This window comes from Mauremys reevesii, linkage group 1 (assembly GCF_016161935.1).
Source record: "Mauremys reevesii isolate NIE-2019 linkage group 1, ASM1616193v1, whole genome shotgun sequence".
In the NCBI taxonomy this organism is placed as follows: domain Eukaryota; kingdom Metazoa; phylum Chordata; order Testudines; family Geoemydidae; genus Mauremys; species Mauremys reevesii.
The window spans coordinates 333,398,383-333,425,534 of record NC_052623.1 but is presented as its reverse complement, the minus strand read 5'-3'; the positions used below and the strand labels follow the sequence as shown (position 1 = coordinate 333,425,534).

General features: G+C 41.7%; 1 protein-coding gene across 1 annotated transcript in view; it reads right to left on the bottom strand.

Moving 5' to 3' along the window:
* NAMPT (nicotinamide phosphoribosyltransferase) overlaps positions 1–27,152 on the bottom strand; it is a 59,266-nt gene that overhangs the window by 6,484 nt on the left and 25,630 nt on the right. Inside the window, exons 2-10 of the mRNA XM_039517034.1 lie at positions 26,216–26,372; positions 24,457–24,560; positions 22,103–22,231; positions 21,294–21,452; positions 20,623–20,759; positions 17,544–17,769; positions 12,431–12,550; positions 1,828–1,968; positions 702–836 (exon numbers count right to left, since the gene is read on the bottom strand). Coding sequence (XP_039372968.1) covers positions 702–836; positions 1,828–1,968; positions 12,431–12,550; positions 17,544–17,769; positions 20,623–20,759; positions 21,294–21,452; positions 22,103–22,231; positions 24,457–24,560; positions 26,216–26,372 — 1,308 coding nt within the window. The remainder of the gene's footprint in view (positions 1–701; positions 837–1,827; positions 1,969–12,430; positions 12,551–17,543; positions 17,770–20,622; positions 20,760–21,293; positions 21,453–22,102; positions 22,232–24,456; positions 24,561–26,215; positions 26,373–27,152) is intronic.

Below are 27,152 nucleotides of genomic sequence, written 5' to 3'. Positions count from 1 at the left end.
TTTACTGAGATATTCTGTGGCCTCCAGAGTACAGCGTCAAGGGATTAATCAAAGTTTATGGCACAATTAAAGTTGAGTTTAAAATTTTAGACAACTTTAATGCAGTTTTGAAGGCTATGCTCAGCGAGACAGTATATAATGCCACACACTGCAGATATGGCATCGTAGACAGAATGGAGCTAAAAATGGTTTGAGAACAGGACAAGAACAGCAGCTTGGCTTTTATGAACATACCAGAAAACCTTAATTTTTAAAAAAGGAAATAAATGAGGACATGCTCTCTAGAGGGTTCTTTACCAGAAACTGGATTTTTAAAAATCCATTTAAAAAGACTCCAGTGGACAAAATATATTTAAATATTGAGGGAGTATTACAGAGGCTGCACTGTAAGACCATTCTACATTTCATCAGACTGTTCAGATATGGAAAAAGGCAGGCAATTTTTCCCATTCCTTTCCTATAATCCCAACTGAAAATACTAGAGAGTAAAACTAAGCGATAACTACAATGCTGTTCATACTGAATTTGCTACAGATGGAGCTTCTGGGATTATTTGGTAGAGGTTATTGGTTGAATATAAAGAAGACTGAAAACAAATCTCAAAATCAAGCTTAACTATCTAAGCTACTTTCTCTCAGTTTGGGTTAGCACTGGGAATGAAGTCATCTACTTCTGGCGAAATGATAAGTCAGAATACATACATGACCATATTCTTCAAGATCCCCCTTGCCTTCCTCTAATGTAACAAAATCTCCATTGGGTGTCCTATGTAAAGAGAGTCGACCTTTCTTTGACCTTTTGTTAGGATCTGCTACTGGATCCTTAAAGACATTCACCTGGAAATCGAAGTGAGAAGTTAGTAAGAATAAGAGGAGATATTCAAATGAGTGCTCATGCACATCATGCAGATGGTGCTAACATGTGATTGAAACGTGAAGCAATACAAATACAGTAAAACCACAAAAATACAAACACCAGAATTACAGACTGACTGGTCAACCGGACACCACATGAAACCGGAAGTAACCAATCAGGCAGAAGCGGAGACAACAACAAAAAAAGCAAATACTGTACTGCAGGTTAAAGGTGGGCACATGTGAGCTCACTGTCCCCGTCCCCACCACCTTGAATGAGGCACCCACTTACAGCTAGGAGTTGAAGACGCTGTGATTCACAGGCAAAGATATGAGACCCTGCTTCCAGCTGAAAGCAGCTGGAGCAGAAGCAGCATTGGGGTCTGCACTGCTTTCCTGTAAGCCAGGGGTAGGCAACCTATGGCACAGGTGCCGAAGGCAGCATGCGAGCTGATTTTCAGTGGCACTCACACTGCCCAATCCTGGCCACTGGTCCAAGGGCTCTGCATTTTAAATTTAGTTTTAAAAAGCTTCTTAAAACATTTTGAAAACCTTATTTACTTTACATACAACAATAGTTTAGTTATATATTATAGACTTATAGAAAGAGACCTTCTAAAACCCTTAACATGTATTACCGGCACAGGAAACTTTAAATTAGAGTGACTAAATGAAGACTCGGCACACCACTGCTGAAAGGCTGCCGACCCCTGCTGTAAATCCTGGGTGTTGTCTTCACCTCCCCTCCCTCGGCCAATCAGGAAGGCGACAAGCTTCCCCAGAAAGAAGTTGCCTGCAAGGAAGCTGCCTAGCTGCATCTAGAACCTGGCCTGGAGCATGAACTGCTGGAGCCAGAGCTGCATTTTGTTCAGAGTTAGGAACCTTTCAGAGTTATGGACAATCTCCACTCCTGAGATGTCCATAACTTGGAGTTCATATGTGATAAAATGAGTGAAAAAATTAGAGGTCATACCCCAAGGCCATTGGTCACCACATAACTGCATTTGAAGGAACAATTCAAGAGATCCCTAGTTAATTTCTGCAGCAAAGCTCCACCAGATCCAAAGGAAACATTTTCAATACTCCATTTATTCTTCTTCATTCCCTCCACAATCTGATAAGAAAAAGAAACAATGATAAAGGAATGTATTTTAAGACATGGGCTGATAAGTGCCATTTTCCATAATTTGTTATTGCACATTTTGAAAAGATGCTCTTTTACAGACAATTAAGCCAGCTAGCATTCAGGTTCAAGAAGATATATGTAAAATATTGTCAATACCTGGCATGCTGTTTGAATTTTTAATTGATATTTTAGTCTGAGATAATTACGAAATGTTACTGCTGGAGAACTGTTATTTGCACTGTAACATGCAATATAAAACACCATCCCTTCCCTTCCCAAGACAAGAGTAGTACAGTAATGCAACACCCAGCCACAGAGCCCTAAAGCATACTATTTCTTTGCCCAAACTGAATCCTTCATGGTGGCATTCAAGAGCCTTCTGATGGTTGCCAAAACTGTGGGCCAATTCGAGATTTCAAAGATGCTCAAGTTATAGGATGTGTTCTGAAACAAAGTGATCATTTCACCCACAAACACCAAGAGAGGGGCTTTGCTTGCCTCTACCCAGAACTGCAATAGAGCAACATATGCAGCCTAGAATTAGTTGTATTAGAGATTTCTAGGATGATATTCAAGTGGTAGAGCATTTGTTTTACCCTCTTCTTCAACCAAAGTTCTTGAGCGATTCTTGTTTGGCATACGCAGCTGTTTTACCATCTTTTCTGAGAGTTATCAGAAAAAAAGTTAAATGCAAATGCAGACAATTTAAAAACTTACCATAAATATGTCTTATCCTAACACAAGAATCCTCTAGTCCAGAGTCATGATTGATGTACTAGCCCTACCCACAATGGCCAGAGAAGCTGATTGGTCAAAGATCTGTTTTCTTGAACTGCTCCCCTATATGAGCTTGGAAAGAATGTCACAACCCAGATCAAGAAACTCCCAGTACTTGGAGCCACCTATAAACATACTACTAACCAGAGTGCGAAAGTCCCAGATGAGAGGATTCTTCTGTTATGAAGGGACAGTTTACATTTAAATTGTTACATTAAAATGATTTACTCTCTGACACAGACAATCCCTAGCCTGAAGTCCTGACTGATGAGAAGTGACAACCAGGCCATCCAGAGAAAGGGAAGGGGAAGAGCTAAATGAAAAGAGATTAGGGGAGAATATGCAGTGTTGTTGTAGCCATGTGGGTCCCAGGATATTAGAAAGACAAGGCGGGTGAGTTAATAGTTTTTATTGGTGAGAGAAACGCTTTCGAGCTTACACTGAGCTCTTCTTCAGGTCTGGGAAACATGCTTGAAGTGTCACAGCTAAATACAAGGTGAAACAGGTTGTTTAGCATTAGTTAACACACATTCCAAGGGACCATTCAAGGTGAAGTAGCCAGTTAACACTCATTAAGGAGGGAAGTGGGGGGGGGGAGGGGAGAAGCAGTATTCAGTGGGTTATAGACTGTTTAAATGTGTGTTAACTACTTATGCTAAACAACTTTGTATTTAAGGGTGTAAGTACCTCCTGATACTTCAGTGTACGGTTGTCTCACCAACAGAAGTTGGTCCAATAAAAGGTATTACCTCACCCACCTTGTGTCTCTAATTAGGGGAGAATGGCAGACTAAAAGATCTAGCAGTCCAAAGCAGCAAGATCTTCAGCAGCCTTTTCAGGATATTTAACATGCCCAACTTTCCCCTTGCATGATTTGTTCAGGGCCTTTACCTATGACAGGGAAGCCTGAAGGCTGTGACACTGAACATGACTGTTTGCAGAGCTGCAGAGGCTCCTTTAAAGGAGAGCTTGAGCAGGATGATGGGACAAGAAGTACAAGAAGGGGACACCCTGTCCCAGGGATAACGTTCAGATCATGGCAGACTTTGCCAGCCAATCTCAGGCCTGGTCTATGCTACAAAGCTAGGTCGATGCAAGGCAGCATACGTCGACCTAGTTGTGCATGTGTCTTCACTTAAATTGGGCTACTACTGACATAAGTGTCCGGTTACACTGACTTAATAGCACCACCTCCCCGAGAGGCATAGAGCCAAGGTTGATGTACTTAGGTTGATCCAGTGCGAGGGTAGACACTGTGTTACTTACATCGGCCATTACTGGCCTCCAGCAGCTGGAACAGGCAGGAAGCACTGGATCTGCTGGGCCTGTGGGGAGAAGAGGCTGTGCAGGCAAAGCTCTGAACCAGCCATAGAAACGTGGACATCTATGAGTAGATTGCTCTAGGGATGCGGGAGGCGGCCTACAACAAGGAGCAGTAGCAATGCGTACCAGAAGGCCAACAACTGATCTGGTACTGAGCTGCAGACCTGCCACTTCCACAAGGAGTTGCATTTTATCCTCTGCAGAGACCCCACCTCCAACAGCACTATGGATACCCCAGAGGAGTCCAAGTCACAGGCCCCTGCTGTGAACTGCAAGGAAGAGGAGGTAGAAGAGGAGGAGTATGGGAGACAGTAGACTGGGGGGGAATCCAGCTGCACAGCGAGCCAGGATCCGTTTTTGATTCCACCGCAGTCCAGCCAGTCCCACCAGTTGAGCACAGGCAAGCCTGATGCAGGGGAAGGAACTCTGGGTAAGCGTGTAGTTTAATTTTAAAATTACAGGAATGCCACCCCCCACAAAAAGTAGCAGAACACATCTTTTGACTTCTCATTAAATTTACTCATGCTAGAAGAGGTAATGGTACAATCAAGAAAGAAAGAGTTGCTATCTGCTTTTCATTCTCCTTTAGACTTAGGCAGGGGGGTCCACGTAGAGCACTATATGCATAGGGATGTCCCAAAAATCCTCCAGAAAGATCTCGATGAAACTTTCATGGAGGTACTCTGCAATCCTCTGGCATATATTTCTAGGGAGAGCTGCCTTATTTCTTCCACTGTGGTAGGACATTTTCCCACACCATCCAGCGATAAATTCAGCAGGCACAAGCTAGCAGCATATGGGCCTGGGCAGCATCAGGTCACCAGCAGCAGCTGTGCTCTCTCTCTGCTTCTGTTACACTCAATCAGCTAAAATCACCACAGCCTGTGGAAAACAGTGCCAGTATCATAGAAGATTAGGGTTGGAAGGGACCTCAGAAGGTCATCTAGTCCAACCCCCTGCTCAAAGCAGGACCAATCCCCAACTAAATCATCCCAGCCAGGGCTTTGTCAAGCAGGCCTTAAAAACATCTAAGGAAGGAGATTCCACCACCTCCCTAGGTAACCCATTCTAGTGCTTCACCACCCTCCCAGTGAAAAAGTTTTTTCTAATATCCAACCTAAACCTCCCCCACTGCAACTTGAGACCATTACTCCTTGTTCTGTCATCTGGTACCACTGAGAACAGACTAGATCCATCCTCTTCAGGTAGTTGAAAGCAGCTATCAAATCCCCCCTCATTCTTCTCTTCTGCAGACTAAGTATTCAGTGTCATTGCCCTATACTACTAGAATCATGCAACTGAGCTATTATTACCTCATTTCCCCTTCCCCGGGTGGGCCATACTCACCCTGGCTGGTGCTGAGCAGTGCACAAACAATCGCAAGCAGAAGTGAGAATGCAGTGCTTGCAACTTTTTGGGAGCGAAGGGAGTGTTCAGCATCTTAAGTTTCACTTTCCCTAATGAATACACTAACAATAGTACCTTTCTGTTTTATCTGCAGCTGCTGCCATTGTGGCCTTCAGGTTCTCCCCCTCCACACCTGCAGAATGCCTGAGTCAGGCAAGCAGGAGAAAGAAGAGGTACTGTTCCTACATATATAACTATCACCACACAATTCATACCGGGCTGCAAACAGGAGGGCCAGATAGAGCACATTACACCAACACACACCTCTTGCTATTAAAATGCTATTTCAACACCTCCCTTAGCAGTATAGCTCTGCATTGAGCTCTTCTAAGAGCCCTTATACCTGGCTGTTCAAATTCAGCAGACAGCCACTCCACTTGCACCTTGTTGAGAACTTTTTCTCCTCTGCTTCACATATATTATGCAGCACACAGTAGGCAGCTATAATCATTGGGATATTTCTCTCACCAATATCCAATCTTCTGAGTAACCACCACCAGCAACCCTTCAAATGACCAAAGACACATTCAACTATTATTCTACACCTGCTGAGCCGGTAACCAAAGTATTTTGTGGTGCTGTTGGGGTGTCTGGCTTCATGAGCCAGAGGAGCAAAGGGAAGGCTGGGTTCCCAAGGATCACTACTGGCATTTCAACATTGCCAATCATAATCTGCTGGTTGGGAAAGAAAATCCCTGCTTGCAGCCTTCTGAACAGTCCTGTGTTATTAAAGATGTGAGCAATCATGCACCCTCCTTGACCAGCCTAGAGTGATATTGGTAAAGCATCCTCAGTGATCCACCAGTGCTTGCATTACCATAGAAGAGTAGCCCTTTCTTTGATGTACTCTGTGGCAAGGTGGTCTGGTGCCAAAATAGGAATATGCATGCCATCTATCACCCCACTGCAGTTCAGGATCCCCACTGCTGCAAATCCATTACTATGACTCTCTGCAATGTGCAGGATAGAGTCCTGCATAGGAGGCACTTAATGGTCCTGCACACTTCTGTGACAATAGCCCCCATGATGGATTTACTGACTCCAAATTGATTACTGACTGACTGGTAGCAACCTGGCACTGCAAGTTTCCACTGTGCAATTGCCACTCACTTCTCCACTGTCCTTGTCCGACAAGGAGAAAAGAATGTCAGACCTCCCTGTAGTACTTCAATTTAACGGAATCTTCTTGAAGCATCCTGAAAACTTCTCTTCTAAATGTCTAAAAATCATATTGGTTTTAACAATGAACTTAATATCCTCTGGGGCCAATGACTAGGAGATTCTGATTTGGACACTACTTCTTAGAGAGGAGTCTGAGCGGGAAGGGAGTCTCCTTTGGTGGATTAGAGGAGAAGGGGAACTCGAGGATGACAAATGATTCAGAGTTATCAATTGGGTCTGAATGAGGGAGATTCTCCAAGAGCCTCTGGAATAACTGAAGGAGACAAGGAATGGGGTAGGAAGAAGAGCTGTTTGTGCAGACTCCCTTCAAGCACAACCTCCAAAAAATTGTTAGAAGATGGCCATGAGCAACATCTCATCCAGGAACATGAGGCTGCCTGGGAGGACCAGTCATTTTGAGGGGATACTCCCAGGTTAACAGGCATTACCAGTGCAGAGAGTGGCATAACTGGGCTCTGCTTGACTCATGTACTACAGTGGGACAAGAAATCACAGCTGCAGGGTTGGTCCCCTTCAGCCAGCATCCAGCCATATGCTTCACCCCATTCTGTTTCTAGCATCCCTGGACAGTGGGCCTTCTTATGCTGTGGACACATTCCTCGATTATCTCTGCTGATGAACAAACACCTTTGGATGAAAAGTTGGCTTCAACCCATCCACACTCCCATCATGAAGGACCTTGGTTGGTCAGACCTTGTGTGTGTGGGGTATAGTATAACCCTTGTTAACGATATGGCAAAGTTCTGATTCTACTACTGACCCTTCTGCTGAGATCCACATTTGGTGCTTCCAAAGGAGGAGGAGCAGCAGCAAGTAGAAGAAGAGGAAGGAATTACTTCCATCAAAAACCTCAAAGGTCTGCAGCCTTTCCCCAGAGCAATGCCACACAGAAGAGTTTCTCATTGTGGTGGAGGCGGCAAGACAGAGGGCGTGGTGTTATTTCCAGCTCATACAGAGGGAGCAATTCAGGTGTCCAGATTTTGACCAGCTAACAAACTTCATTGCAACACAACCCCCTTCTGACAACAAAAATTACTATATGGTCCCAGGAGGGGGCTGAAGCCTGAGCCCGCCCAAGCCCCACCACCCTGGGTGCAGAAAGCCAAAGCCCAAGCTCAAGGGCTTCAGCCACAGTTGGGGGGCTTGTAACCTGAGCCCCACCACCCAAGGCTGAAGCCTTTGGGCTTCAGCCCCAGGCAGTGAGGCTCAGGCTTTGGCTTCATCCCCAGGCCCCAGCAAGTCTAATGCCTGGTGACCCCATTTCCACTCTGGGGTCCTGACCCACAGTTTGGGAACTGCTTAGCTAACCATTTCCATTGTAGGCATTGTTAGTCCATCAATCATGATCCCAAACTAGAGGATTCTCTAGTATGAGAATTTAAAGATGGCTGGAAATTGAATGCTCAAAGATAATCTCTGGAAGGTCTAGTATATTTTGCAGTTAGCAGATTGCAATGATTTAAAAGTGAAAACATCAAAATAAGAAGTCAAACAGAAGGTTCCTTACCTGCGCTACCAGTATCTCCTATTAAAAAAGAATTTTAAAAATCCAGTTTACACTTTTCCTGCTGGTTTTTTGTTTGTTTTGTTTCATCTAGTTTGAACCGTGAACTAGACTGATCAGTTAATTTCTCATTCTACGTTTTCACAGCATGCCCATCACCACAGTACTGTACCTGATACATGACACTGTAGTTACATTTGAGATTCCAACACTGATGTGGAATGTTTAAAGTTAAAACAAACTTTCAAAGAGTTTAAAAGAAAAGTAATTATTAATATGTTATGTGATAGACTCAGGCCAGTTGGGTACAGCAGAATAGCTGAAGGCAGATATACTGGCCACTGGATTAACAGTTTTCTATTCCCTGACTGACCAGAGCAGGGGCTGCTCCAGGCTAATGAGAACACCTGACTCTAATTAACCTGTAAAGAGTCAGGTGAGGCCATTCAGTTAATGTGACCACCTGACTCTAATTAAGGCCCTGCTGTTACTATAAAAAGGGCTCACTCCAGTCAGGCAGAGGAGCGGAGGTGCAGCTGAAGGGCTGGTTACTGAAGACACCCTAAAACATCGTTTAAGGAGCCCTAAGGTAAGGGTGAAGAAGGGAGAAGCAGGAGAGCTGTGGGGAACTGGCCCAGGGAAATGTAGCAGCTCTGGCAGTGAAAGGTTGGTTGCCAACAACTGCTACCAGTAGGGTCCCTGGGCTGGAACCCGGAGTAGAGGGCGGGCCTGGGTTCCCCACAACCCACCACTACAGGAACAGCTCCTGGAAGGGGAAGTCAGGTCCCTGTCAGGACAGGAGGCTGAACAGAGACTGTGGGAGTTCTCTCACCAACCTCCTTGCAGCCTATGATGAAAAGGGCTCAGTAGACTGTAACCCTGGCCCTAGAGAGAGAAGGGCTACGTGGAGGATCACAGTGAGCCACTGAGGCTAGCATAAACCGCCTAGAAGCGCAGGACCCACAGGAGCAAGGTCAGAGCTCTGCCACAGTATATACAGATAAGATAATGTAAAACTATTTAAAAATGTTTTATTCTACATGAAACCTACATTTGTGTGTGTAAAATACTTTAAAGTACCTCTTTAAAGCAATCCCAGCATTGATATCCTGTACATCAGCATGGGAGATCTGGGGTTATTGAAATAACAGGAGTAAGAAATGCCTTTTCAGTTTTAAATAAGTATAAACTTGGTTCTCTTATACCAAGTGTTATGACTGTTTTTATTCTCGCAGGTAATGCTATGCTGCTAAAAGGTTCATGTGGGGGAAATTAGTACATATATTTTTATATCCTACATTTTCGGGATCTGAATAAGAAAGTAATTCAAATACAGACTTATCCCTTGTGTCCATTTCCTCTCACATTAGGTATTAGAAATAAAACTTTTCCTGTCCTATTTACACCTTGCAGAACAGTACTGAATCTCCATATCCTGAAGAACAAGGTCCCACCGCCCTTTCCCCATAAATATATATTTTAAAGACTAGTATAACACTAATTGTTGCCTCCTAGAATTTTGTCAGGTTAAGGAAAAGTCTTACCAGAAGCTCACTGGCTTTCTTCTGGAAAGACTCTGAATTTACTGGGCCAAATTCATCGCTGGTGTAGCCCCATCAGAGGTCAATGGAGTCAAACCAGGAATAAATATGGTCCAATATATTCTAACTCACACCTGAATTCTGTTTAACAATCAGACAATGTTACCAAGTGTTCAGTAGTTACGTATTAAAGAGAGAATACTCCTGGGGGGATTCTGCACCATTGTGCATGCACAGAATTCATGTCCCCCACAGATTTCTTTGCTTTTCCACAGAAAAATAACTTTCTGACGGGGAAGCAAAGGGAAGCCACAAGAGCAGTCATGTGATCCTCCCCAGCAGTACATTTTGGGTGCCTGGGGCAGCCAGCAGAGAGGTAAATCACTGTGGAGCAGGGGATGAGACTGGGGAAGACCTGGTTGGTGGCTTCTACCCTGTGCTGGGCTCAGCTGCTAGTCCTATCTGGGGAGAATGGGACTTCCTCTTCCCCAGCACAGCATCCGGAGCTGAGTCAGACCCATCCCCAGATTTCTCCCTAGGCTGCAGGAAGCTCTGCAAACTCCTCACCCATCGCTCCTTAGCTGCAGGGGGAGGGATCACTGTATGAGGAGCTGCTCCCCCATTCACCCAACTCCCATGCATCCAGACCCCCTCATACCTAGACCCTCATGTCGAGCCTCACCCTCCCCTCACACACACACTCAGAACAACCACCCCCTCCCAGAGCCCCATGCCCCCTGCACCCGGACCACCCCAACGAGCCACCTGCACATGGATCCCCACCTCACCGAACCCCAACCAGCTACACCTGGATCCCACACCCCATTGAGTCCCACTCCCCCAGCATCTGGACCTCCCCACTGAGTCCCCCCACACCCAAACCCCCGCTGAACTCTATTCCCCACACACCCAGACACTGCCCTGCTGAGCCCCCACCACCTTCACCTGGACCCCCATGCAGAATCCCATTACTGTTGCACCTAGAACTCCCCAACAAGCCCATGTGCATCCAGATTGCCCCACACAGAACCCTCTCAACCCACACCAAGCCCCTCCATGCTTAGATCCTGCAGGGCTGAGCCTGCCTTCCCACACCTGGTGTACCTGGCACACAGGGGCAGGGCCCTGGGGTGTTTCTGGGACAGGCTCTGTCCTTGTGCTGTGTTAGAGTTGAGTGCAGCCTCACTGCTGAGCCATGTCCTTGCGGGGGGGAGGAAGGGAAGCTGCAGAGCGATATCCTAACTCTGTGCACCAGTGGTCTATATTCCCAGTGACATGCTGGAGCCCCCATGTGTATTTGACAAATAAAACTTGCAGAATTTTGAAATACTGTGTGCAGAATTTCTATTTATTTGGCATGGAATGCCATCAGGAGTAGAATATCCAGATTCAGTTATTTCATGCTTGCTGTTATCACAGTTGTGCATTATACAGCAAGTCTATTCTCGTCAAATCACTCTTTCCATCAAACAAACCAAGGAAATCAGATTTGCTTTTTAGGGCTGTCATGGCATGAGTTTGTTAGCTGTTTTTACAAGGCAATCTTCCCACCAAGGATTTTGTTACTCGATATCCCAACTATCATCCTCTCTCTGAGGATTTGTCAGTAACATGTAAACACCTTCGTAGCTTTGTTGTTTGGGTTCATGTTCGTGGATCTCAGATTATACATGCAAATGGTTTATCGAACTGAACAGATGCATGACTCCCACCAGTGTGCCACTGCTTTACTCCCACTTCTGTGGTCTAGTTTCTCTAGTCCTTAATTCAAAAGAATGCAAAGCTGCTCAGACCTGGTGAACTGGAGTTCCTGAGTGTACTTGCAATATCTAAGAGGTTTCACTGAACTGAGTATTTCCTAATTTATTTTGTAGCACTGCATCAGTATTTACTAAGGTGAAGATGATGAATGCCCTGTGAAATGCTGGTATTCATTTTCAAAGCAAAAGGCATTAATCCTGTGATGGCCTGACTCTTAACATCAAGTAACTGATGAAGTGCAGAAATAAGATTAACCAATCCTGCTCTGCACTTCCTTCCACTAGACAGTAGCAAGTTTGTCACTAGAGTTTCCAGGAGGTAATAAAAACTTAGGCTTCTACCTTACTGAAATTGTACTTTTTAATTTTAACAGTAAGAAACTATGTATTCATCTATCAGGCACCAGCAGGTTAATGTGGTATAATTTTGCATAAAACATGGATTGCTCAATTCTCATTAGCTGGGCTTTTAAAGACGCCTCCCTCACCTTGCATTTGCTTTCAAAAATATCTCCTTCAAAAAGCACAAGTATACCTTGAAAGTTTGAATGCAGACATATTTAATTTACAACCTAACAATTCAAACTAGTTAATTACTACTGTTGCCATAGCACAAGTCATGACTGGCACACTAGAGACAAAGAAAAGGATAGATCTTTGCCCTGAGTTTAATCCTAATTAGTTTTAACATGGGCGGTATTAAAGTAAACAATGAGGTGATGAGGGAGAAAAAATTACAACCTTGAGATTAAGAGACGTACTTTGGGTTATGTGCAGTTTTTTTATTCCTCATGTTTTAATAAATTAATTTTGTATGTTAGGGTTTGTGGGCAGTGTCCAGAATGAAGGCTAGGAATGGGTCAGTAAAGAAACATTAACATCTGACTAGTTCTAATAGACTCCAGATTAAAGGAGGACACTGCCAATTTCATCAGATACATTAAAAAAATTCATACCTCTTGCAGCGTGTTGATATCCACACCATCCCCCTGAATAACTCTGATATAAGGGGGCAACACCTTGTAGCCTTTTGCATTTTCTACAACAGGAAACTTCTTTCCTAAAATCTCCAAAACCTGTAGAAAACAAAATGGAAGCAATTCTGTTTCTCTTCTCCCACTCTAGCAAAGTTAAACACCAAATCCATTAATAGAATTAATTCTTTGTTAGCATTTTGAGTACATGGCTCAGAGCAAAGCCATGCTGTACTCAATACTCCAGCCATCGTGCAGAGGGTGGTTTAGAAGAAAATGGCTTAGGAGACAATAGGGTCTGTATACTCACATGGCTAAAGATGACTAATCACACCCAATCCCTATTTTTCTGCTTAACCACAAATTGGCAGCTAGACTCTCCTCAGTAGGTCAACCCAGCATATTACTCTTTTTTAAAACTACTTTTTTTTTTAAACTTTACACAATGCGAACAGTGGATGTGCCCTTCACATTTCTCAGATTCGTTAGCACCATACGCCTCATGGAGTAAGGACTGCTGGCTGAAGTCTGTTTAAACTAGCAATAATCAAAATTTAAATCCTGATCCACACAGACTTTTTTCAGGGTTCTGAGAAAGGAACTTTGCTTAATCTCTCTATGGTGACGTAGCACTTGCCCTAGAGAAAAAAGTACCCAGACAGGTTAAATCTGTATTTGTCCTAGTAGATAGCCAACGTGTAATAGCACTGAGAGTTACTCTAATGGAATGGTATTGTTAGCTTTTATGATAAGTTTTCTACATGCAAGTGTTTGTTCTAAATAGCTTTATACTTTTTTGTGGCATAATGCAATGACCAGGCGAATCGCATGATGATTTGTCTGCCTGGTGTAACAGTTGCGCATCTCTCGAGGCATCTAGATAGACTTATGTGTAGTGCTGGGGAGGAGCCGGTGGTGGTCATGGTACATGTAGGTACCAATGATATAGGGAAGGATAGGAGAGAGGTCCTGAAGGCCAAATGTAGGCTGCTAGGTAAGAGATTGAAGTCCAGGACCTCCATGGTAGCATTCTCTGAAGTGCTTCCAGTTCCATCCGCAGGGCCAGTTAGACAGGCAGAACTTCAAGGTCTCAATGCATGGATGAGACAATGGTGTAGGGAAGAGGGGTTTAGATTTATTCAAAACTGGGGAAACTTTTGGGAAAGGGGGAGCCTATACAAGGAGGATTGGTTCCAGTCAGGTATAGGTGGAGCCTGATTGCTGGCACTTAAAATTAAAAAGGTCATAGAGCCGTTTTTAAACTAAACGCTGGGGAAAAGCTGATAGGTGCAGAGGAGCACGTGGTTTGAACAGAGACATCTTTTAGGGGAGGATTTATTAATGGAGATTCTCTGTCCTAGTAAGGAGGAGAGGATGGAAGATGAAAAATACAGGTAGGACCTGATGAGAGAGTCAAATGAAAAAAAAGTCCCATTCAATTACATCATGTAATGGCAGACAGCTAAAAAGTGACAAGCTTTTAAAGTGCTTATATACAAACGATATACAAATCATAAGATGGGTGAACTAGAGTGCTTTATACTAGATGAGGATATTGATATAATAGGCATTACAGAAACTCAGTGGAATGAGGATAATCAATGGGACACAGTAATACCAGGGTACAAAATATATTGGAAGGACAGAACAGGTCTTGCTGGTGGGGGAGTGGCACTATGTGTGAAAGTGTAGAATCGAATGAAGTAAAAATCTTAAATGAATCAAACTGTATCATAGAATCTCTATGGATAGTAATTCCATGCTGTAAGAAGAAGAATATAGCAGTAGGGATAGATTACTGACCAGGATACAGTGACTGAAATGCTCAGGGAGATGAGAGAGGCTACTAAAATAAAATAATAATGGGGGATTTCAACTATCCCCATATTGACCAGGTACATGTCACCTCAGGACGGGAGGCAGAGATAGTTTCTTGACTCCTTAAATGACTGCTTCTTGGAGCAGCTAGTCCTGTAACCCACAAGAGGGGAAGCAATTCCTGACTTAGTCCTAAGTGGAGCAAAGGATCTGGTCCAAGAGGTGAATGTAACTGGACCCCTTGGTAATAGTGACCATAATATAATTAAATTTAACATCCCTGTGGTGGGGGAAAAACCACAGCAGCCAACACTGTAGCATTTAATTTCAGAAAGGGGAACTACACAAAATTGAGGAATTTATTGAAACAGAAATTAAAAAGTACAGCACCAAAAGTGAAATCCCTGCCAGCTGCATGGAAACTTTTTAAAGACACCATAATAGAGGTTCAACTTAAAATGTATACCCCAAATTAAAAAAAATAATAAGAGAACCAAAAGTGTGCCACCGTGGCTAAACAACAAATTAAAAGAAGCAGTGAGAGGCAAAAAGGCATCCTTTAAAAAGTGGAAGTTAAATCCTAGTGAGGAAAATAGAAAGGTGCATAAATGCTGGCAAATGAAGTGTAAAAATACAGTTAGGAAGGCCAAAAAAGAATGTGAAGAATAGCTAGCTAAAGACTCAAAGTAACAGCAAAAAATGTTTTAGGTATATCAGAAGTAGAAAGCCTGCTAAGCAACTAGTGGGGCCACTGGACGATCACGATGCTAAAGGAGCACTCAAGGATGATAAGGCCACTGTGGAGAAACTAAATGAATTCTTTGCATCAGTCTTCATGGCTGAGAATGTGAGGGAGATTCCCAAACCCGAGCCATTCTTTTTAGGTGACAAATCTGAGGAACGGTCCCAGATTGAGGTGTCAGAGGTGGTTTTGGAACAAATTGATAAATTAAACAGCAATAAGTCACCAGGACCAGATGGTATTCACCCAAGAGTTCTGAAGGAACTCAAATATGAAATTGAAGCATTACTAACTGTTGTCTGTAACCTATCATTTCAATCAGCTTCTGTACCACATGACTGGAGGATAGCTAATGTGACGCCAATTTTTATAAAAGGGCTCCAGAGGTGATCCCAGCAATTACAGACACTGGTAAACCTGACTTCAGTACCGGGCAAACTGGTTGAAACTACAGTCAAGAACAAAATTGTCAGATACATAGATGAACATAATTTGTTGGGGGAAGAGTCACCATGGTCTTTAACAGGAAATCATGCCTCACCAATCTGCTAGAATTCTTTGAGGGGGTTAACAAGCATGTGGACAAGGGGGATCCAGTGGATATAGTGTACTTAGATTTTCAGAAAGCCTTTGACAAGGTCCGTCACCAAAGGCTCTTAAGCAAAGTAAGCTGTCATGGGATAAGAGGGAAGGTCCTCTTGTGGACTGGTAACTGATTAAAAGCTCGGAAAGGGTAGGAATAAATGGTCAGTTTTCAGAAAGAGAGGTAAATAGTGGTATCCCCCAGGGGTCTGTACTGGGTCCAGTACTATTCAACATAATTCATAAAATGATCTGGAAAAGGGGGTAAACAGTGAGGCAGCAAACTTTGCAGATCACACAACTTCTCAAGGTATTTCAGTCCCAGGCAGACAGCAAAGAGCTACAAAAGGATCTCTCAAAACTGGGTGACTGGGCAACAAAATGACAGATGAAATTCAATGTTGATAAATGCACACTGGAAAACAATCGTAACTATACATATAAAATGATGGGGTCTAAATTAGCTGTTACCACTCAAGAAAGATCTTGGAGTCATTGTGGATAGTTCTCTAAAACATCCATTCAATGTGCAGAAGCAGTCAAAAAAGCAAACAGAATGTTGGGAATCATTAAGAAAGGAATAGATAATGAGGCAGAAGATACATTGCCTCTATGTAAATCCATGGTACGCCCACATCTTGAATACTAAGTGCAGATGTGGTAGCCCCATCTCAAAAAAGATATACTGAAATTGGAAAAGGTTTGTAGAAAAGGGCAACAAAAATGATTACGGGTATGGAACGGCTTCCATATGAGGAGAGATTAAGACTGGGACTTTTCAGCTTGGAAAGAGACGGCTAAGGGGGGATATGATTGAGGTCTATAAAATCATGACTGGTGTGGAGAAAGCATATAAGGAAGTGTTATTTACTCCTTCTCATAACACAAGAACTAGAGGTCACCAAATGAAATTAATAGGGAGCAGGTTTAAAACAAACAAAAGGAAGTATTTCTTCACACAATGCACAGTGAGCCTGTGGAACTCATTACCAGACGACATTATGAAGGCCAAGACTATAACAGGGTTCAAAAAAAGAACTAGATAAATTAATGGAAGATCGCCATTGATGGACCTATTAGCCAGGATAGTGTCCCTAGCTTCTGTTTGCCAGAAGCTGGGAATGGGCGACAAGGAATGGATCACTTGACGATTACCTGTTCATTCGCTCTGGGGCACCTGGCATTGGCCACTGTAGGAAGACAGGATACTGAGCTAGATGGACCTTTGGTCTGACCCAGTATGGCTGTTCTTATTCTACAGTTCTGTATGACGAAGTGGCTCTTTGATTGTTAAAGAGCAAGTGTCTCTGGTTTAAATGCAAATCTGACAGGGTTTGGAGCTTTCCTTGTACTGCAGCATGTGTAATTTATTGCTTCAATGTTAAGTGACTTTGGATTTTCAGGCTTATCTTAAGTGGTGAGAAATGTCACTTTAGCTTGGCATTTGATTAATGCTTAGTCAGCCTCCTATTTTACTCCTTATTGGAAAGTGCTGAGACACTAATATGTTGTATTATCCCAGAATCTTTCTAAAAAACAATGAGGAGTCCAGTGGCACCTTAAAGACTAACAGATTTATTTGGGCATAAGCTTTTGTGGGTAAAAAACCCACTGTTTCAGATGCATCTGAATCTTTCTGCATCACAACTGAGAACAATAATATATACTGTTCTTCAAACAGTTAATACACTGACTAATCTTGCAGAGTTCTAAAAGGGACCAAAAATGGCTTTAAGACCTCTAAGTAGTTGAGTAACTGGCTTAGTAAAAACCAAGCTATTGGGAATGTGGAACAGAGTTTCCTCAGATAAGGTTAATGAGGGACATTTTTGGATCTATCACACATGAAACACCCTAGTGCAGCAATAGTTTTAGCTCATCAATAATTTTCCCAAATGTGTTAGACAGCCATTTCAAAATTCTACATTGGAAGAATTATTTCAAAAGTATTACCTTTAACACAGTGTCAAGAGGATTTCCAGAATCTGGTCTAATAATCAGCGGTGCCTTTGGACTTCTGGATACAATTAAATGCCTCAAGTCCTCACCCCATATTTTCTCACAAGCATTGTAGATGTCATAGCTGTCACTGACCACAGATACAGGCACTGAAGAAAACTGCGTCACTATGTGTTCAAAAGCATCTTTCTCATGGTCTTTCCCCCAAGCGGTTATGGTACTGGAAAATCAGTTGAAGATCTGCATTAGACTGAAGTTCATGAGCCAGCTAAATCTCATGTTTTGTATTTTTCTGTATGTAAAAGGTACTCTAACTACAGCCAACTATAATGCAAACTGACCCAGTCCTTTAAATATCTTCAAGTAGTTTATATGAACTATAAAAGAAGCTCAATCAATGTATTGCTGCTAATTTTACAAGGGAATCTCTCAAAAGTGTTCCGCCTTAGCATCTTACTATCCTTCTCAGGCAGTGATCCGACAAACGTCACCCATCCCCTTCAATCTGAGGTCTATAGTACTTTGTAGAGGGCGCCTGTCTGCATTTCCAAACCTGGACACCAAGCCTAATTGGTGGCTGGTTAATCATTCTGTAGATTAGAATAGGGTAGAATAAATAAAATCTCCTTCTATTTGGCTGCAAGCTGGTTTCCCAACACTGGGTACAGGCTATGAGGGAACAGATTCCTCTTGCCACTAGTGGTGCCTGAGGTTCTATGTCCTGTCCCTTCACTCACTTCACCATTCTCTGCAAAAGAGGGAAGAGCCCTTGTGAAGGCAGCAGAGTGGGGAACAGGCATCCCTAAGACCAGAGGTCCCCAACCTTTTTAGGTCCAGGGACCGGTTTTGTTTGCCGGACCCTCCGCAGGCGTGCCTGCGGGAGGTCCAGCTGAGCCGCGGGACGAGCGCTCCCTCCGCAGTCGTGCCTGCGGGAGGTCCGCTGCTCCCGGGGTTCAGCTGGAGTCGTGCCTGTGGAAGCTCCACTGGGTCGGTTCGCGGCCCGGTTTCTAAGAGGCCGCGGACCGGTACCGGGCCGCGGACCGGGGGTTAGGGACCCCTGCCTAAGACAATGGAACCAGGTTGAATGGAGAGCAGCACTCTGGCCTGGGGTGAGGGGGGTGGGGAAGAGAGGGGCAAGGGAGGAGGTGGAGGAGTAAGGACAGAGTCCTCTACTGCTAGGGAGTGGATGACATGCAAGTACTCAGCTAGCAGGGGGTGTGCACCTGACTTCCTCTCAGGACCAGCTCCTCCAGGCTGACAGACTGGCTGTTCAGCAGCAGCTCAGCTCCACCACCTCCTCCTCCAAGAGCACCGTAGCTGGGGGGTGGGGGTGTGTGTAATGCATGCCAGGGCGAAGGGATTTACATATAAATGCTGGGTTGTTTTTTCTAAAATGCTGATACTGGATGGGAATCTTATTTTTCACCTGTGCAGTTTTGTAAAACTCTGCACTATCAAGGCCTTAAATACTTCTAACACTTAACCAGGTACAGAACTACTTACATCAATAGTCTTATTGACTACAATGAGGCTACTCGTGCTTGAAGTTAAGCAACATGCTTATATGTTTGCAGCACTTGGCACTAAAATTATGTTAGTAAAAACTTCTCTTGGTAGCATAAAATCTGTCACTTAAAAAGTAGACGCACTTATCCACTCTGGTGGTTCTCTCCCCTCACAGGCACCCTCAGCAATGTTAGCAAAGAGATGCAAAAAGGAAGTTCCTTTTCCAAGAGGAGCTGTGGCAATAATGGGAACATGCACAGCCAGGTGCCAGCTACAAGCACAGCACTGACAGCACTCCAATCCTGGAGAACTTGGAACGATTTGAGAAGTGGCTTGCATGAGCCTCTTCAAACTTATTAGCGGCTCGGAGAGAATGGCTGCAATATGCATTTACCAAACAGAATCTCAACTGGGACTACTTAAGCTGTTGACTTTAACATCACCATGCCAATGAACATCACTGTGCACAGAACATTTATTACAACTATTAGTATATTTTCTTAAATTACACTTTAAATTTACAGTTGCTTCTGCCAAGCCTAAAATAAAAAAGTCAAAAGCACTGGGCAGCCTGTTGAACTTCCACCAACTTATACAACAGTTCTCTAGATTTCCAATTAGTCATTAAATCCCATACTTAGATTGCTCCAGAAACACTGACCTGGACAGATATTTACTGCTCAGAGATGACCACTATACAAAGTAAATCCAGTCTTCAAACTGGAATCATGTACCCCAGTTTACCAGCTTAGAATATTTATGACATTAAACACTAAGAATAATATGGAATTGTGCTAAGTTTTTACCCATTTAAGAGGGTAGACTGGATAGCACAAGGTAATAAAATGCAGACACTTTCGTCTCTGTATCGAAATCCAGTACAGGTCAGGAGTAGCTGAAAGTTACCAGCTAACGACTGTGATATGATGTTTGAAATGAATGTGTCAGTCTCAAAGGAGTGTTCAAAATATAACAACCACTGTCACAATTCTCATCCTTCTTGTGGGGGGTCAGTAGAGATCAAGGATTGATCACATAGAGAGGCCTAATTCTTCAGCCAGGGTCCTGACATGATGGGAAGCTTATTATACCTTAACTACCTCTGCTTGGGGGAGAGGTCTTGTGTTGGGAGTGCTGACACTGGCAACTTTTGTGACTTCTCATGCATTTTCAGAGAGCTGTGCTAAAGAATTGGGCCCCAGTATCAAATTGTTGCCCAGTGAGAATACAAATGTTCAAGATGTTTTAATTATGACTTTACAACTTGACTAAAACCCCCCCAAGTTACATTCTCATTTTGAACCTAAATAAGTTTCTTGAAAAATAGATCAGTACATTATACATGCATCAGCTGGCAAGGTTCACTTCTGCCTTAACTGCTGGACTAGTATCTACTCATACTGCATGCCACACAAAAAGACTGAAGAGGTTTTATCTGCCTCCTTATGTGGAGTGAAGCAAGCATTTCCACATGCAAAGAAAGGACATGGAAAAATAGTTGTGTTAACACTAGAAACAAAGAAATTCAGCAAGGGTTTCAAACAACTGGAGGGAAAAAAAATCTTACCTGTGTTCAGCAGCTGGAATAGAATATCCTGGAACAGGGTCTTTCGTTCCATAGTACTTTTTAATTAAAGCAATTCCTGCTACTGTATCAGTTCCTTTAAAGTTTACCAAGTGAGCAGATGCTCCTATTCCTGCTGTCTGAGAAACAGAGACATCACTTTAAATTACAGTGCCAAATCATAGAATATCAGGGTTGGCTGGGATGTCAGGAGGTCATCTAGTCCAACCCCCTGCTCAAAGCAGGACCAATCCCCATCTCCCCAACTAAATCATCCAATCATGAAGCCTAATTATCAAGTATTGTACAGGGTTAGTTCTGTTACACCAAAGCTCTTGTTTAATTCTAGTTTCTCCTGTCTTTAGTTTAAACACAGTCTCATACTATCCAGAAGATAATTTCCATAAAGAGAAAAGCTCTCCAGATCTTGATATTTAAGTAAACTGCAGTTTCTTTAATTTTGTACTTGAAGGCACTAAGAGAAGGAAAAAGTTCTCAGGAAAGTACTCCCAACACACACTGCTCCAATAATCCAGACTTTCCTAACATTATGAGACTCCACAGTGTCAGAAATAGTCAAAAGGTATGTGTGCCAAAATGCTATAAATTCCTGGCTATGCTACATTTGTTTAAATAGAATTAGACTTCTCAAGCTATTGGGCAATTAGTGTTACCTCTTGTGAAGAAACTCCTCTGTAGCCAAAGTCATGCAGTTTATACTCCAGTCCTTCTAAGCTGCCAGATGTCTCTAGCAAATACTTTGCCAAAATTTTCTTCTGCTCCCTGGAATTTGTGGCCACTGTGATTGGATACCATGACTGAACAAGAATAGTCTACAACAACAAAACTCATTGTTATCAGGTACACATAAGTGAAATATGCTTGATCAAGACTCAAAAAATCCCCATTTGGCAATGAGCCAAGCACAACTGGGGCTGCTGGCAATAAACCAAGGGGAAATCTGTATGGGCTGCAAAGACTTAGCAAATTAGGTATGGCAAATGGTTTCAATGTGTGCACAAGCCACTTATTGGGAGAGTACCATCACATCATTCCCCAATTCTACTTCTGTCTGTTAACATACACTCTTCCAAGAGGTGTTCCTCATTTTTAGAAGTGATGCAAGAAATATTGGCTATGTCCAAAATAATTTGCTTAAGAGTCAGATTTAATTGAATAAGTCCTTTTTATTGTGAGGTGGGCCAAGCAACTACTCACTGCAGGAGTCAAACTTCCTGAGCTGCAGACCAATGCACACAAAAGCCAATCCCCACAACATGTACGAGCACTGTTGTGAATTTCCCCTATTTATTAAATAAGCCTATCACAACATAGCACTTCTGCAGCAGGCTTCAAGAAAGAGAGACAGATCTTTTGAAAACAGAAACCAGCTGGTTCCAGAGATCTCACCTTAAACCCAAGTAAAATGATTGTGACCCCATACTTTATTTTTAATGAAAGCTTAATTTTTTAAAAGACTGACCTCAACCCAGTTAGTGAGCCAGTAGCACTCTGGATCCATGTTTTCTACTGTGAAGAGTACATTTCCTCTGGGAATGACTGAGCCTTCAGGAACAGCCTTTACTTCTATCGGAAGATGCCCTTCATACTTCTGTAAGAGAAATTAATAGCAGCATTAGAGTGTAGGACCAGCTTGGCCAGCCCCGCCTCCATTGACTTCAGTGGAGCAAAATCAGGCTTTATATTTGCTAAAAAGAAAGAATTTACAGTGAAATAAACTGAATATTTAAAAAAAACAAAACAAAACCCCCGCTCAAATGCACCAAAACCTATACATTTAAAAAGGCACCAATTCCACAAAATGAATAAATAACCATGTTCCACTAAAGGATATTTAACAATGTTATTCTTTGAACACACTCATTTAAGGAGACCCTGCTGTTTAAAAAAAAAAAAAAAAAAAAGAATAATTTGTTTGGTCCACAGAAGTGTTCATTTAACAGATCTTTGCCATTCAATTTTCTGTGGTGTTTTACCTTGACAGTTACTCCAGCTGGCATCCATATTTTAAATGGTCTGATTATGTCTTGGTGCAGACATTTGTTTTAAGAGAAAAAATATCTTTAAATGGGAATCAGTGTACAACCGCTCTCAAAAGGATCATCTACTCTATCCACTGACCATGGAATCCAGTCTCCCAAAGTTTTATTTTTTCAATTTCAAAACAATTGTCAACATTAACTTTCATGCTTGAAATATTCAAGACTCTGTGGAATATGTCGTCGCTGCCTGTTTGCAATGAATAAATTATGAGACAGCAACTGTAAAATAACTAGTATAAGCTACTGAAATAGCACAATGAACTAAACTGATAAGTAGCAGCTTGCGTAGACCCAAATGAACATGCCTTAGGAGTCTTTCCATAAAGTGTACAAAAGTGTGTTAAAATGAACGTATGTACCAAAATGGTGCTGCTTTAGAAAAATGGTGCAGTTTTGTAGCTAGTATCAAAACACATTATCCAGTGATATCCCAATGAATGTCAAAATGCTGCTTCAACAGCTCCAGTTGTCAAAGATTAATCAGTATAACTTTTAATAAAAAACACTTCCGTTCAGAATTTCAGAAGCACTTTCACATGGAGACGCATCCTAGAAATCCAGGTATTTCCAAGAAATCACTAGAGTTTTAGAGGTATCATCAGAGTCCTTTCCTGTTTAAGAGCCTTATCACATTTATATACAGCAAGGAACCAGTTTACTAGACTGACCAAAGATGACCATGCCTATTACAATCTCACAAGACAGAAGCCTAGAAAAGACCATCCAACAATAAGGCTTTAAATTATTTATTGGTGAGTAAATGGTGATAAAAAGAGACAACCTAAAGAGGAAAAAGGAAACCAGGTCATTAAACAGTAAAATAAGTTCTGGTTCTCTTCAGGAGAAGTAATATGGGAAAATCATAGTAATTTATTCAAAGGATCTATGAACAGAAGTAGGCAGACACCCACCCCTTCACCACTCTGGAGTAAATGGTAGAATGGAGAAAAACAGTTTGATTTACCTTGTCACTAATGTTACGCTTTGTGAAAGTGGAGAATTTCCATTCTTATTGTCCATTTTGGTTGCTAAAGGACATCCAGACATGCCAATATGTTCATAGTCACATGCCATCAAATACCTCAGTCATGATCATTAATGGAATACACAATGCTTTCGAAGAAATAGTTCAGTCTAACATAAAAATTGGCAATGCAGCAACCTTTAGTGAGTGGAAAGAACAGAACAAATCTGCCCACACAAAGAGAAAATGCTCTCATTTCTTTGAAAAAAATTACACACTAAAAATAACATTTTCAAAGATAGTTATTTTGGAATTTGTGTGTCTCAGAAAAATTCCTAACTGTTCTCTATATCTCATAACAAAACTTATTTTAAGTAGCACTACAAAATTTAGACACCCGATTTTCATATACCAATTAAAATGTATTTTCTCCATTTACTAGTTACTCATGCAAAAAGTTGTAGTGCTTTCTGCATTAGAAGAAAAGCAATTATGATTAATTAGAGAAAGTGATTTTAATGTCATAACCAGGCACTAAATGTTGTATTATATAGTGAAATTTGCCAACAAGCCCCCACTCATACTAGCAGGAGACGGCAGCAGTAAATCCCTATTACCCAGAAAGCCATATCTGGTATTTGTAAGGATGAAAACTACTTGGCTTTATGGATTTACAATTATTTGATTATTCTGTGACAGCTGCTAGTCCTTGCACACTACAGCAATGATCCTAAAGATGGGAGTAACTAATGCACAAATCTTACCTAGAATTTCCTTGAATTAAAATATACAAAAAACACAGATTTTTACCTCAAGAATATAGTTCCATCCCTTTTCATTGAAGACATCATCTTGAAAATGCTCCCTGTACACCTCTTTGGCTTCCTGGATTTTTTCTTTGGTTATCACTTTGCCTGCAATGAAAAGCAGTTAAAAATAAGTTCAGACAATGCAATAATTTTTTAATGCCAAGCATTATTAAGCAGCTCTTTATGAATAAATAAAAGATGAAGCTTTTATTATCAAAAAGTCTCCTCCCAGACATGAAAAAGTTACTTTGAGTACAAAGAGCTTTTGGAGGGCAATCCTGCCATAGCGAATGCTATGCTTAAAAGCATCATTTTTGGCTTTTAAGTTGTATTGTAAGAGAGACAGGATGGCTAAGAAAATTGGTATGGGAACAGAAGACCTGTCACTTATAGATCAGTAGTTCAAATTCAGCTCAGGTTTGTAATAATTTGAGGTCACTATCAATTGATGGCTGGTCAGCATCTACATGGAATGAGTTGATGCCCTCAACACTGTTCCCAGAGAAGGAGTCAACATTCAGCAAAGCACCGAAAGTCTGAATTAGCGTGGATACTAAGCTATGTTCATCCACATTGATGATCTCTTCAAAACAGGATTGAGGCACCTTAGCAGGACACTCTGAGGAAGCTTGCAATGATATTGCCTCTGTCATACTCTTTTTGTGCTAAACAGGGGACTTCAACCTACAGGACTAATAACCTGGCACATTCCATAAATGCTAAAATGAATTAAGTTTAATATTGTCCTGTAATTCTTTAGCGCTCTATAGAAGCTTTTATAGTAAGGTCAACTAGCCTCTGACAACCTACCCCAGAATGAGATTTTGAAGACTAAGTATACTGATTTGAATCATGCTGTGATTATTTTGGGACAGTTTTCCTATTTCAAGGAGGTACAAAAAGAGGAAGTTCACAGTGAATGATATGGGACTGCCAAATGATTTTTTTATTGGAGTGCCAACATTTGGCAAGAACGGAGATTGGCAATTGGTGGAGTCTTGGTTAAGATTTGCACAGTCTCTGAACAATGATGTAGGAAAAGGATTTTTTGGTATAACAGAAACCGGAATGAGAGGAAGAATCAAAATAGATGGTATTTACTTGAAGTGCAAAAACCAAATAATTGTACCTCCAAATATGGGTTTATAATGCAATGTGAAGTTTTAAGATGTACATTTTTAAATGGTCTGGAAAAAAAATGCACACTTAGCTACCACAGTCAACAATTAAAATTCTGTTATAGACCATTACTAGATTTAAAGGCAAACACACTAAAACACAAGTTACTAATACATGCATATAACTAATTAGAAAATGCAAATTGTACATTTTTTAAGTTTTGAACATAAAATTTATTTTCCTCCAAATCTTAACTGACTCTCAAAGAGAATGGTGTTGCTATCGTTTTTAATGATTCCAGGTAACTTTTCTTTGGCTCTGATCTTTTTCAAGTTTTGATGTTTCAGATGACCATTCATCTAAAACACGGCAACATCTTTGTAGATAAAAATACTTGTTATTCTTTTTAGTTTGCTGACTATCTCATTGATACCTAACAAAAATAGAAGGCACTGAATGTAGAAGATCATTTTACAAAAGATGACATCTCATTTTTGAGAGTCACGAGAATAAAATGAGACTTCAAATTTTAAAAAACAACACAGAGTTAAAATAATTAAACTGCTTCAACTATCAGAATTCAAGAAGTTTGGAGAAAAATATGGAGATTTATGTTTTATCTGAAATAATGAGACAAATACCTTTTAAGTACTTATTTAGAATGTACTGCAACCCGTAAAAAACGGTTTCCTCATATTTCACCTTCTTTAATCTGGAGTTCTCAGTCTTCTTTTCACGACATTCAAAGTAGGAATAAACTTTGCTTGTATTAGGTGGATATTGCTTATAATGTGTAACCTACATTAAGAAAAACCTCAGTAAGAGCTCAAAATGTATAATCACCACAGGACAGACAATAAAAGATCAGAAATGAACAAGACTTGTTAGAGTTTTCAGCAGAGTTCCGTCTTTACATGTGACTTTGGAATGACTCCCTGTCTTTCAGGCTGCTAGAAATAAGGAATGTTCTCTCATTTCCCCACTACATCCATACTAGTAGCTGGAAGGATGGATGGGGGATCTCTACCAGTTTACCTCTCCCTCAGATTTCTGATTGCTCAACCCAATTTCACCTATTTTACTCCTTCTCCCATCTGTTTTTCAATCTTTCTGTCTAGTGAATAGCTTTAGTGCCCACCTCTGCTTCTACTCACACAGTAGGTTTCCCTATATCAGCAGAGTGAAACTGACCTGGGTTTTGAATAGCAGCAATGAAAAGTGACAGGACTGGTCAGTTTTCGTTCTGCTGTGTCTTTGCAAACCTGGTAGCAGCAGTGGAACGGAAGATGTTTGCCTGTTGAGAAGTTAGCACTGCTTTGGTTTATGCTCAATTCACATTTGCAGGTTATCATAGTCATAAGGCTAGAAACAATTCTTGAAGCAGTTCAGATTCTGAAGAAGCTGACGGCACTAACCCAAAAAAGCTTCCCATCTATCCTGGGTGAACAGAGGAGTAGATTTTTCTAACTCTGCTTATGTCCATGCCAGCTCTCAAACCTGTTATTGCTGCTAGTTGTGTTAAATAAGTGGGTTGATTTTCTTCTTCAATGGAAGAGTTGTATTTTCCCACTGAAATTA